At 61.7% G+C, this 13,172-nt stretch overlaps 1 protein-coding gene across 3 annotated transcripts; it reads left to right on the top strand.

The window, feature by feature from the left end:
• Positions 1-330: 330 nt before the first annotated feature.
• Positions 331-12,922, top strand: MKNK2 (MAPK interacting serine/threonine kinase 2). Of its 3 annotated transcripts, none has more exons than XM_079114860.1 (14): positions 331-488; positions 626-760; positions 4,469-4,556; positions 4,677-4,778; positions 4,863-4,960; positions 7,261-7,340; positions 7,584-7,657; positions 7,836-7,940; positions 8,048-8,103; positions 8,207-8,302; positions 8,714-8,908; positions 9,400-9,564; positions 10,458-10,501; positions 10,720-12,922. In XM_079114860.1, the coding sequence occupies exons 2-14, from the start codon at positions 710-712 to the stop codon at positions 10,961-10,963; spliced, it is 1,398 nt and encodes a 465-aa protein (XP_078970986.1). In that variant the 5' UTR covers positions 331-488; positions 626-709; the 3' UTR covers positions 10,964-12,922. The 3 variants fall into 3 exon arrangements, with proteins under 3 accessions (XP_078970986.1, XP_078970987.1, XP_078970988.1); XM_079114861.1 differs by having other exon boundaries at positions 10,421-10,501; positions 10,720-10,946; XM_079114862.1 differs by lacking the exon at positions 9,400-9,564.
• Positions 12,923-13,172: the final 250 nt, after the last annotated feature.

The raw sequence follows: 13,172 nt of genomic DNA, 5'->3' as shown, positions 1-13,172 counted from the left end.
CAACCGTGCGGGACCCGGGAAGGACCCGGCTCAGTGACAGCGTTCGCCGGACCCCAAACTCCAAGCAGCGTAAGCCAGGGCCACGCAAGCTGGCGCCTCCAGAAGACTGCCTGGATTCCGCGCCAGCACACACCCTCTGCCCAGAGAGTACCGTTCGCGGACTGCGCAGGCGCACGCAAACCCGCGAGGGGACGCCAGCGCCTGGAGCGCGCAGCCGCACTCGGCGGCTGCTCCACGCTCCACCTCACTGCACTCAGGGGCGTGTCCTGGGCGGGGCCTGTTTGGGGGCGGGGCCAGGCCGGGCAGGGCCTATAAAAGCGCCTGCGGCGGCGGCGCGCCCGGCTCCTCTCGGCGGCGGTGGCCCAGGCGGAGGAGTCCGCGGTGGCGGCGGTGGCGGCGCTGTTCCCCGCGCGGTCCGCGGAGCGGGGTCCGGGTTGTTCGACGTCGGGCGTCGGCGGCACTGCGACCCCGGCCCGAGCCCGACCCCGGTGAGCGCAGCCCCGAGGACCTCAACCCGGGCGCGAGGAACGGGCCCCACGGAGCCCCGGCCGCCTCCACCGGGCCGCGCTCCCTGCGGGCCGGCCGCCACCGCTCACCGCCCTCCCTTTGTCTGCTCCGCCCGCAGGGTCCCCTCCCCGGCCGCCCCCCGCCCACGGGCCGCCCCCCGGGCCCTGTGTCCCCTCCCCCGCTGGCGGGGCCCGGACGGAAGATGGTGCAGAAGAAAACAGCCGAACTTCAGGGCTTCCACCGTTCGTTCAAGGTGAGGGCCGGGTCGGTTTGGGGGCGCTGCCGCTGGACCACCGGAGTGGCCAGTGGGGATAGAGCTCACCCCGGAGGCTCGTGCGGGGCCCCAAACGGGTGTGCGCTGTACTGGGTGGTCAGCAGGCCCAAGCCTTGTCCCCTGCCGCGGCTCGCGGGGGGGTCTCTTCCAGGAACCCCAGGAAGGGCTTGGAGCCCCCTGCCTGATGGTTCTGTGGCCCTCGCAAACCCCAGCCAGGTGTGTGCTGGTGGTGGTGGGGTCAGCAAGCCACAGCCCAGTGCTCTAACTCGCGTGTGGTCCCTCCTCCTAGAATCCCTGGCTAGGCTGGTGCCCTCTGCAAGCCCCAGCTGGTTGTGTGTTGATCGGAAGGGGTCAGCAAACCAGTCTGGTCTCCACCTCTGTTTAGCTGTTGGAAATCTTCCTCCAGGAATTCCTGGCCAGGTCATTGCCTCTGGAGTCAACCCCTAGGTGGCCTGTGAAATGGGGGAGTGGATTGGACACCCCTCCCAGACACCCCAGACCCAAGCACTATTTCCTGTTGGAGCGGGAAGTTTCAGCAGAGGCCCAGTGGTGGCTGCGGCTGTGGCTGCTGAGTCCTGGTCTCAGATGAGCGAATCTGGGGGTGGTGAGGAGGGCAGGTGCTGGGCAGGGGCCCCTGTGGGGCCTGGCCCAGGGGACGCAGTGATGTCAGCTTGCCTGCCCCACCCGGCAGGCCGGGTTATGTAATGGCTTCCCTGGGCTTCCTTGGGCAGGGACCTGTTGCCCGGTAGAGAAGGCAGAACGTTTGTGTGGTGTGGGTACACAGGCACCCACACCAGTGTGGGAGGAGCATGCAGAGCCTGGGGAAGAATTCCCAGTCCAGCCAGTGTCCCTGGCCAGCTGCCCCACCCCTGCCCCACATGCCTGTCATCCTTGTTTCCCTCTAGGGCAGCCATGGGCACGGCCTGTTGGGAGTGTCTAGGACTGGGCAGTAGAGGGGTGGATCTGAGATGTCACCTGCAGTGGTCATTCCCCTCCTGGGGCTGGGTATAAGTCAAAACAGGGTCAGCATAAGGGGCCAGTGAGGCAACCATAGCAAACCTGAGCTTTCTGGATGGTTCCAGCTGCCTCCTGCCAAGGCCTGCTGACGGGAGGCCCCTAGCCAGACCCATACTGCCAGGACTGTCAGGCAGCCCTGCTAGGAATTAGGACTGTAGGAGCCCCCAGGGTGCTTAACATTCCTGATCATGAGCAGCCCCCCAAGGGACTAGGGGGCCCTTCATTGGAGGAGTCTCCTTCTATAGCCCCCCTACATCTCCTGTAACCCTCACCCCTTGCCACACAGCAGGGAGGCACATCTTCCAGGACTCTTCTGGTGATTTTACTTTTTTGGGAGGGAGTTGGGGTTGAACTGAGGGTCTTGGTGTGCTAAGTGAGCACTGAGCCACATCCCCGGCCTAGTTTTCTTCATTTTAAGTGCAAATGTGGCGTATCTGAGATTGTGCCAGAGTCCCCTGCACATGGGTGTCTGTACCTCTGTCCTGGTCCCAGCAGACCTGTCCCCTCACCACTGTGGCTCTGGCCACCCATCCGTCTTAGCCTTCCTGAGTTGGAGTCTGTGACAAGCACATGGGGACAGTGATCAGAGAAGGCCAGAGGCTTAGACTTGGTCCTGTGGCTCTTTGGGTCTTTTCACCCTTAGGAGGTTCTGAGAGTTGGGGGCCGCTGTCCCTCCTGTCTTACCATGACAGCCCCAAGGGTGATGTAACTTAGCTGAGGTCAAATGGCAGGTGCCACGACTCCTTTGACCTGGAGACTCAGGTCCACCTTTTGTTCTAGTTGCCCCCTTGTGTGGTGGCTGCCCTGAGCCCCAGGTGCCTCTGTGCAGGAGCCTTGTAAGAATGCTGAGTGCTGGATGCACATGCCTACCTCCCTGTGGGGCTGGCGGGATGCACCCTTCCTCTGTGCCAGCCTAGCAAGCTGTCTGCCAGGGCAGGATGGGCTGGGAGGCAGGGAGGGCTTTTCGTTCCCACCTACCGCCTCTCTGTGCCAGGCGGCTTCCTGGCCTCTGGTTGCCTTTTCTGCTACAAGGTCCTTGGGGATCTCCTGGAGTAATTTCTCTACCAGGTAACCCTCCTGTCAGAGCCCTGCCCAGTGGTCTCAAGGGCCAGAAAGAGGCAGTGCTTGACCCAGGTCTCCTAGCACCAATGCTGGCACTGCTCAGCCCCCACAGCATCTTCAGGCCCCCATGTCCTGGCCCATGCCTCCTGTTCTCAAGGGGGCGGGGACTGAATGAGGTGGTTTACAAGGGAACCTGGCAGGTCCTCAGACTTCCCAGCTTGCAAGGCCTGCCCTCTCACACAGGGGATCTCAGTCTAGACTGGACCATCCATTCTGTGCAGACATATTTATTCCAACACTCTTCTGACTGGGAACCAAGAAGAGGCCTCTGTGGTATCCATCTTCCCTAGTTAGGGTCTCAGATCCTTTCTCCTGTCCTTGTTCTGTCTCTTATCTAAGTGCCAGGCTGAATTTGAATCCTGGCCTCCACTGGCTCCTCCCCAAAGGGGTGGGTTTCTTAGCTGGTAGCAGGGCCTAAAGGGGCTCCTTCCAGGGTTGTTGGACTGACCTGGACAGTGCAGACTGTGAGCTAGCCAGGGCCTTGCACAGTCATGCCTACAAGTACCTCACTTATAAGCCCCTGGATCCAGGAGCAATCCAGCGGGAGTCTGGCCCCCCAGCAGCTGCATACTGTGTTCCCCTAGGTGGGTCGATGGTGCTCACAAGACAAGAATTGTTTGGATGGGCAGAGCGGCTGTGGGAGGGTGTTCCAGGCAGCCACGGCGCACACGCCTAGGTGTTGTGTGGTGCAAGATCCGTGTCGGGGCAGAAGGATCAGAAATGCCCTTATTCCTCAGAGGCCAAGATTCATGCCCAGGGTCACCCCAGTAGGGCTCATCTATTCTGATGCAACCCCCAGGGTCATGGGAAAGCAAGCTGGGAATCCAGCCTGGGCTCTCCCGCCCTACCACTTCCTGGCTGCTTTTGATCCCCACAGCCCTGTCCCTAAGTTCAGCCCTGAAGTCACATGTCTGGGGAGGCTGTCCCCATTCTGGGGATGAGCAGACTAAGACATGGGACAGGGCTTGGGTCCATCTGTGAGTCAGCCCTGGACTGGGGGGTAGAAGGCCAGGTTCCTCATGGTCAGACAAAGACAAGGCTTTTCCACATGTGCACATGGACCTTGGGTCTGGATCATTTTCTGGGGTGGGTTCCTGGGCACTGTGGAGTGTTCAGTCCCAACCTGGCCTCTACCAGCTCCATGATAGGCGCTCCTCCAGTAATGACAGCCATGAGTGTCCCCAGATGTCACCCAGTGTCTCCTGGGGAGACTTTCTGAGTTAGGTGATCACATGGACCCTTGAGAAACTGCATCCCATGGTCATGTGCCCTACCAGGGCCCTGGGTACCGAGTACATTGAAACCCATACACCGAGTGGGGAGGGAGAGAGGAGGTCAGTCCAGGAAGCTGGGGTCCCTGGCTCATGCCATCTGCCCAGCTGCAGTGTATTCACTTCTAGTGTGAGTAGGGATGTGACTAGAGTTTTTCTGTCCTGGGTACCGAGGGGCTCTTGCCCTTGCACTGTTGACATTTGGGTCAGTGGTTCCACGTATCGGGGGCTGTTGTGGCCCAGGCCTGAGCGCTTTCTTCTCTCCTGTCCTCTACAGGGGCAAAATCCTTTCGAGCTGGCCTTCTCCCTAGACCCAGCCCCCCACGCGGACTCAGACTTCAGCCCGCAGTGTGAGGCTCGCCCTGGTAAGGGCCAAGCGGGGAGGGCTTGACACCCAGAGTCACCCCTGTGGCAGTGGGCGAGGGCTACCCTGTGGAAGGTGGGTTAGGCAGCACCCTTCTGATCCCGTGGGCTTCCCGGTACAGACATGCCCACAAGCCAGCCCATCGACATCCCAGATGCCAAGAGGAGAGGCAAGAAGAAGAAGCGGTGCCGCGCCACCGACAGCTTCTCAGGCAGGTTCGAAGGTGAGCGAGGCAGTGGCCCGGGCGCCGGGGAGCTGGGGGAGCCGCATCAGGCAGCCGTCCTCACCCCTCCCTGCCGCTCCCCAGATGTCTACCAGCTGCAGGAGGATGTGCTTGGGGAAGGGGCCCATGCCCGCGTGCAGACCTGTGTCAACCTCATCACCAACCAGGAGTATGCCGTCAAGGTGAGCCGCTCCCCACCCCCACCCCCGCGCTGGCACTCGATGGCCAGGGGGTGGGGGCTTCCAGCTCCAGCGACAGCCTGAGGAAGACCAGTGTCTAAACATGGCCCGGGGCCTGGCAACTCAGGCCACCCCTGGGAATCTAGGTCAGCCCCCACAACCCATGGGAAGTGATAGTGAGGGCTGGCCGCTTCCTCCCCGACACCCAGGTACTAGGACCCTGGTGCTAGAGTTGCTGCCAAGAGCTGGAGGCTTTCCCAGAGGTCACGCTGGCCTGCTGCATCCCTCACACTCCCCCGCCCCCGCCCCGCAGCATCCCTGGGTATGACAAGCACTTAGCAGATTGGTTACAAGGACCAAAAGGCAATGGTGTAGTGTCTGGGCCCAGCGAGGGGAGCTCTGCATTTGGGGAAACCCAGTGCAGGTCCATGAGAGCTTCCTGTGTACCCACCTCCCCCAAGTCATGTGGCCTTTTGAGCCCTGGGTATGTCCACGAGGTCTGGAAGCAGAGTCCAGATGAGGTCCTGGCATAGCCGTGGGGCCTGGCAAGGCTGGCTGGTCAGACCCTGTGTTCTGAGAAACATTCAGGCTTTCCTCGTGACCCTACATCCGGCTCCTGGCTGGGTGAGGTCACAGCAGGGCGCTCTGCCCAGGAAGGAGGGCCAGGTGCTCCCTGGCAAGTGGGGCTGGCTAGAAGCCTGTAGGCCCTGGTAGACATCCAGGCCCTGCCAATGGTGCCCGCATCTGAGGCTCACAGGAGGAGGAAGAGAGGTGGCCCATTTGAGTAGGGCGGTAGGAGCCTTGTCTGGCAGAAGTTAAAGGAGGCTACTGGCATGGCATGAGAGCCACAGAAATGGTCCCTGCCCCCAGGAGCCCTTGGGCTGGGCGGGTGAGCAGGGGGAGTCAGACCTGCATGGCAGGCCTGTCTGAGCAGCCTCCGCCTAGTCGCTGTACAGGGCAGCCTTCCTGTCCTTGTTTGACGGATAGGGAGCTGAGGCTTGGAAAGGGTAGGCAGCCCGAGTCACACTGTGTGGCCTCTGGCTGGCTCCTGACCTCCTCCCCAGTGCCTTGCCATGACCCAGAGGGTTTGGGGAGCCCAGGGGGCTTCCTGGTGATGGTGTCAAGGCTGTGTTGAAATCCAGTAGTGGCAGGAGAAGGTGTCCTGAGCACAGGCTGGGTGGGGCAGCACAGCCAGATTGCCCAGGGGCAGTTTGGGGAATGTGCCATTCTGTGCACACAACGCGAGGAATCCCTGCCAGGAGGGACAGCAGGCTCCTCGTGAAGTGGGAGGGACAGGATGAGGGTCAGCTTAATCTGGAACCTGGGGAGTACCCTCTGGACTTGGCACTCAGCAGTGGATTGGGTGACAGTGATGTCTCACGAGGCCTCTTGTGGGGACAGGTGTGTCTGTCACTAGACATGTGGGACAGTGTGCTAGCAGTTGATGCACTTCAGTTCCTCCCTCATCTAGGCGGCTATAGTGGGAGGCAGCCCTGGGCATGTGAGGTCACCAGTGAGATCAGCCTGGGCTTCTGACCTGAGGAGAGAGCCCCAGCCGGGGCTGGGGTCACTAGCAAGCACCTCTGAGCCCATTTCTCTGGGAGCGGATGTGGCTAGGGCACCTGGAGGGGCAGAGCTCTCCATCCTTGAGATACTGGGAGGAGCAGGCATAGGCTACAGAGTATGGGCTGACTTCCCAAGACTCTGGGGTCCTGGGTCCTGGGTCCTGGGTCCTAGCCAACTAGTGGCTAGGAGGCTGACCAGGGCTGGCCTGAAAGATGCAGGCTCATGGGGCTGGTGGGGCCATCTGCTCAGTCTGGCACAAAGCCAGGGAGGCAGGACTTGTGCAGCCGCATGGCAAGTGGAACTGGCTGGGCTGGCAGCCAGGTGCCAGAGGCCTGCCTTCCTAATTCCACGGGTCATGTGGGAACCAGCCGTCTGGGAGCAAAGAACTGGCTGGCCAACTCGCCCTAGTGACCCCACCCCCCTGTAAGGTACCCTGCAGAGGCCCCAGCCCCAGGTAGGCCTCAGACCTGCAGGGCTTGTGGTGGAGAGCTGCCCGCTTGGGCTTCCTCCCCTGGTGCTGCTGGCTGAGGTGGCACAGTAACTCCTGGTGCCTCCTGCCTGTGCTGACAAGGCCGTCCTGAGCTCCAGCAAGCTCAGCCACAGTGGAGAGCCTACTTTCCAGAGCTGAAGGGTCTCATCTCTGACGGTGGAATTTCAGGCAGAGTTCAGGGCAAGCTTCTGCCAGGGGCTCGCCTGTCCTGCTGACCAGATGGTATGTGTGTCCCCACCTATTTCAGATCATCGAGAAGCAGCCAGGCCACATTCGCAGTAGGGTGTTCCGGGAGGTGGAGATGCTCTACCAGTGCCAGGGACACAGGTAAGGTGACCTGCTCTCACCACGGTCTCAGGCCCTGAGCCATCTTTCCATGGATGAGTGGGCCTGAGTGCCAGATCACCCCAGGAGGATGCTCACACGGCACTGCTGGACAGTGTGGGTGGGCCCAGTGGCAGGCCTGCAGACAGGTCCTGGTGGGCATGGGGAGGGCCACCCCTCCTAGGCTGGACAGTGGGTGCGTAGGGCCCTCAGGAAACCTCAGCTCCTCTTCTGTCCCCACCCCAGGAATGTTCTGGAGCTGATTGAGTTCTTTGAGGAGGAGGACCGTTTCTACCTGGTGTTTGAGAAGATGCGGGGTGGTAGGTAGGGGCTCTTGGAGAGTGGGGGTGCTGGGAGACATTTCCAGCTTCCAGGACCTTGTGGGATGGGGGTTCAGGGACACCAGGAGGAGGCTTTCAGGGGTGGAAATGGGTGCTGGACATTGGCGCAGGGACCCTGGAGGTGACCGTGTCTTCCCTTGGGATGGTCTTGCCCCAGGCTCCATTCTGAGTCACATCCATAAGCGGCGGCACTTTAACGAGCTGGAGGCCAGCGTGGTGGTGCAGGATGTGGCCAGCGCCTTGGACTTCCTGCACAACAAAGGTGGGTGGTGGGGCCGGCTGTACCTGTAGCCTGCAGGGTCTTGGGGTGCCACCTGCCTGGGACTCCTAGAGATGCCCCACCCCTAACCCCTACTCCACTTCCCTCAGGCATCGCCCACAGGGACCTAAAGCCCGAGAACATCCTCTGCGAGCACCCCAATCAGGTGAGGCAAGCCCCCACCCGGATCCTGCGGGATCACCCCTGGGAGTGTCCTTCTGTGCTTGCCAGGGTTGGACCCCTCCCACAGCCCTCTGGTGATCCCCCAGGTCTCCCCCGTAAAGATCTGCGATTTTGACCTGGGCAGTGGCATCAAACTCAATGGGGACTGCTCCCCGATCTCCACCCCAGAGCTGCTTACCCCGGTGAGAATCAGGGGCGCCCCATGGGGGCCCAGGGAAGGGCTTGGTGTGCGAGCTTGCTTAACCTCGAGGTGCCTGGGCTCCTAGGCTCCTGTCCCTGCTAACCCGGGAGCCAAGCTTCCAGGCTTCCGCTTAGCAACAACTGCTGATTGGCTGCGCGGGGTGCCGAAGGGCGGGGTGGGTTCCCTTCACCTGATGAAAGGGGGGGTGTCAGACGGGTTCTGGGCACCTGCTGATTGGGTGGGGTGGGCGCCCACAACAACAACTATTGGCAGGCCATGGGTGGGGCGGAGCTTCGGGTGGACAGAGGTGGGGCAAGGCGGGTTCTGGGCACCTGCTGATTGGGTGGGGCAGGTTCCAGAACCAGCATCTGATTGGCTGGTCTGTGCTGACCTCACCCCCTTGGCCTGGCAGTGCGGCTCTGCTGAGTACATGGCTCCTGAGGTGGTGGAGGCCTTCAGTGAGGAGGCCAGCATCTATGACAAGCGCTGCGACCTGTGGAGCCTGGGTGTCATCCTCTACATCCTGCTCAGCGGCTACCCGCCATTCGTGGGCCACTGTGGCAGCGACTGTGGCTGGGACCGTGGGGAGGCTTGCCCTGCCTGTCAGGTATGCCCTACCCCACCAGGTCCTTCCCTTGTGCCCTAGACCTCTGTCCCTGACTGGGTCTTCAGGGTAGTGCCGGACATCCTGAGTTCCCTAGCCCATGGGCAGACAGGCACACACGTCAGAGCTGAGGATTTGAGGGTGCCAGGTCTGTGGTTGGGGCCCTCTGTCTATGGTGTCAGATTCGTTATTTCATGACGTGTTGTCCCCCAGGGCCAGGCTCCCTGAACTGCACCTGGGCAGAGTGTTCAAGCTACCTCCAGACATCTGTCCCTCACTTTGCCCTGGCCCCCAGAGCTCTCTACCTTGTCCCTGGAATAGGGCCTTGGCCCTCGCCAGCCCCCAGCCTGCATTCCAGGTGGCTGGCCCAGCACCCTTGCATGTGGTTGGGCCTGGGGACCCTGGTCGAGCCGTCAGTCTGTGACACCCAGGTTTGCCCACTGGGGTGACAGGTGTCCCTGTGGGCTGCACTGACCGTCATTCCCCTCCCCTAGAACATGCTGTTTGAAAGCATCCAGGAGGGCAAGTATGAGTTCCCAGACAAGGACTGGGCCCACATCTCCTTCGCCGCCAAAGACCTCATCTCCAAGCTGCTTGTCCGTGATGCCAAGCAGAGGCTGAGCGCTGCCCAAGTCCTGCAGCACCCCTGGGTGCAAGGGGTGAGCCTCGGCCTGGGGAGGGTCACCAGCTGCCTCCGATGAATGCGGGAGTGTCACAGCAGATGTATGAAATCCAAAGGGTTCAGCATGGCCACCCTGAGCTGCAGGGGTGGGCCTGTCCCTTGGCGCTACACTGCTGTCCTAGGCCAAGGGGGTCATCTGAAAACCCACTGCCTCCCTAGCAGCCATGCAGGGCACACTGGAGCAACTGCTCAGAGAAGCCTGGCCTGCTAGGCCCTAGGTCAGAGCCACAGGACATCCCCAGTGCAGCAAGCTGGGTCAGCCAAGGGACAGGTGGGCAGTGAGCCTCAGGAGCAGAACCCAGCCCAGCCAAGGCAGACTCCTACCTGCCATTTGCAGTCCAGGGCCCATCCCTTTTCCCACCCTAGGATGGGCCTTCAATCTAGGAAGGGCCGGGCTTTTCTCCAGGTCAGGGGTCATCAGAGCTGAGCAATACCCCAAGGGAGTGAGACCACCAGGGTGCCAGATCTTACCGATGGAAGCTGGGGTCCCTTGGTCCATAGGCGAGGGGCAGCACCAAACCCCTTCCAGGAGCATCCAGGAACCTGAGCTGAGAAGGCAGTGGAGAGCTGGAGCTGGGTTTGGGCTGGAAACTCTCAGGGGTGTTTATTTGGAGCCACTGACCTCCCCCAGTGGACCCCTGCATCCTCCCCCACCCCTCAGTCAGGCTCAGAGCCTGGGATGGGGAGGGGTGTCGGCATCCAGCTGTGCTCTTGGTGTCAGGTAGTGTCAGGTGATGGAGGGTGGGCCTGGAGCTTCCCTTGGCTGGACCCCCATTAGCCCTTGGGGACACAAGAGCCAGCAGGGGACCTTGGGACGGGTCTTGTTTGGCCAGGTCTGCTTTCTAGCCCGAGTCTGCTGTCTTGTTGCAGTGTGCCCCAGAGAACACCCTGCCAACGCCCATGGTCCTGCAGAGGTGAGGCCAACTAGGGTTTGGGGGGTTGGGGGGGTTATATGTTCAGATTTTTTTTGAAGACCAGAAAAGGCTGTTTGTGTGGGAGAGGACCCTGCGCACTGGATGTCCTGTGCCAGTGCACCTCACTAGGTTGGGATCCTGGCACCCACTGCCCCCTGGGTTGCTGGAGGGAAACGGGAAGGACGTGTGTTTGCTGATCGTCCCTGCCCATCCCACAGGAACAGCTGTGCCAAAGACCTCACGTCCTTCGCGGCCGAGGCCATTGCCATGAACCGGCAGCTGGCTCAGCGCGAGGAGGACGCGGCTGAAGAAGAGGCCGCAGGGCAGGGCCCACCCCTTGTCATCAGACCTACCTCACGCTGCCTGCAGCTGTCCCCGCCCTCTGAGTCCAAGCTGGCCCAGCGGCGGCAGAGAGCTAGCCTGTCCACCGCCCCCGTGGTCCTCGTGGGGGACCACGTGTGACCCCCAGCCCCCTCTCTGTACATAGGTCACCCCCTTTCCCATCAGACCTAAAAGGTTTCGGAGCTGCGGCCAGCCGGGGACCAGGGGCTCCTCCCCTGCTCCAGCGTGTTCCTGGGCCCAGCTCAGCTGGGGTGTTTTATAGAAGGTTTTGCTGTTGGTTTTTCCCTTTCGCCCCTTGTTCCTCTATTTTTTGTTTTTGTGTTTCATTTTTGTTTTTTTTTTTTGTTTTTTTTTTTTTTCTTCTTCTTCCTTTTGACGGTGTTAAAAGCAAAGCAAGTGCCCCGGGGAGGAGAGCGGAGGGCGTGTGGCTGGGCGAGCCCCTCCTGCCACCTGCCCGTGATGCTCACCGGTACTGTGAAGGTCTCTGTGCCCCCCACCCAGTCACCTATGCCCCCAGCTGCCTCCCTCATCGCCTGCTTCCAGCCAGTTTGCGGTCTTCCAGTGCTGGGGGTTTGCACAGGGCCCCGCCCCCATCCCTGCCCACCCTCAGTATTTTCAGGGACAGCCCCCTTTCCCAGTGAGGAAACAGAATCCCCTCCATTGCTCACCCCCAGGACACCCTGGCAGCCTGGGCAGGGGTGGGAGGCCTTATCTGTGGAAGGGGCGCTGGGTTCTGGAGGTGGGTAGCACCAGATCCCCAGCCTGGGCCCAGGCTCACCTGCTCACCCGCCCTGCCCCTTGGGAGCTGACAATCGGGGCTTCTTCCCAAGCTTGTCTGAGTAGATCCCTGCCAGCTGGACTTGGTCTCTGACCTTGACCTTAAACTGCAGCTGGTATGGAGACACATCCACTGCTCCCTCCCACTCCCCCAGGGACTGAAGCTGAGCCTGACCAACAGTCTGTCCCCAGCTGGTTCTACCAAGGTGGGTGAGAGGCAGGACAGGTGCCCATCAGCCAACATGGGGTCCTAAGGTGTCTCCCACCCCCAGGGCACCCGAGTGCCCCTTCTCAGGGCTCAGTCTGACTATGCCCATGTCCTGCCCCACATTTGCCCTGGGTCTGGGCTATGGAAATTCGCCTCCTACCCATCCCCAGAGCTGGGGCCAGACCCAGGGGTACCCCAAATCCCTCCCATCCCACCTCAAAGGGCAGCGACTTGTGTGTGCCCACCTTCAGGAAAACGGCTGCAGCTTGGCCTCCCTTGGGGCCACCAGGAACGGCCAGGGAGGGGCTGATGGGTGCCCCAGCTCTGACTCACCGCACCTGGTCAGCCGGCTGTGGGGCCTGGGAGACGGCGGCCGGGTCGGTGGCCGTGAACTACTATGCAATACCAGTTCCCATTTTCTATGTGCATGCACAGCCCTGCTGGTCGGGGGCAGCAGGGGCTCTGGGCACGGCCCAGTCCAGTCCAGGCCTGCTCAGGTGTCTTGGGGCAGGGACTGGGCAAGCCCCCGGCCTCGGGATCCGGGTGGGGGTCGTTCGTCGCGTTAGTTAGTTTTTAACCACCATTTGACTTGCTTCCCTGTTGAAGAATACTTGAATGTCGGAGGGGCCTCACGGGTGGGGCTCAGACACTGCCCAGCCCCTCACCGGCGTCGTCACGGTCTGGTGGCCTGCGGGGGCGACGTCCCTCCCCAATCCTCTGCCCTTCTGTATCTGTGGACTGACCTTTCCAAAGACCCGGGGCAGGAGGCCGCCCGGGCCGTCCCCTTCTCTCCCCTGGTGGCTCTGCGCTTGGCGCCTGGGGATTCCCTGCCTTTGTGTGAGACGAGGGAACGGCCTCCCCAGCCGCGGGGCCCTGGCCACCTTGCCCCGAAGGCTGCCAGCAGCTCTCGGCCCCCTCCCCGGAGGCGGGCTGCCACGTCCTCTCCCGCTGCCTCCACGCTGCGACCCGAGGACTGGCTAAACGTTACTGTGAATGGGCCGCCGTCCAGCTCCCGGCGCTGGGGAAGGGCCGGCCGCTCGCCACGTGGAGAGGCCCAAGGCTCGCAAGAACCGAAGCAGAAAGTGGGGCGAAGACATCAAGCACTTTAACTCCATTGTACCAGGTGAACTGACAGCTCGAAAGTCTTTCCCTTACACCAACTGTCGATGCCAGAATTTTGTATTCTGTTTTGTAAGGATTTAATAAAAACCGAAAAAATGGCTATGGTGCCCGCAGGAGAGGGCTGGGCCCCGAGGCAGCAGGCGGCTCTCCCGGTCTTCCCGCGGGGCGGCGCGGTCCCCTGTCAACACAGCAGGACGGCTGGGCGCCCTCCCTGCTCTGCAC

Source organism: Sciurus vulgaris, assembly GCF_902686455.1.
Source record: "Sciurus vulgaris genome assembly, chromosome: 16".
NCBI classification, from domain to species: Eukaryota; Metazoa; Chordata; class Mammalia; order Rodentia; family Sciuridae; genus Sciurus; species Sciurus vulgaris.
This window is presented reverse-complemented; position numbering and strand designations above follow the sequence as displayed.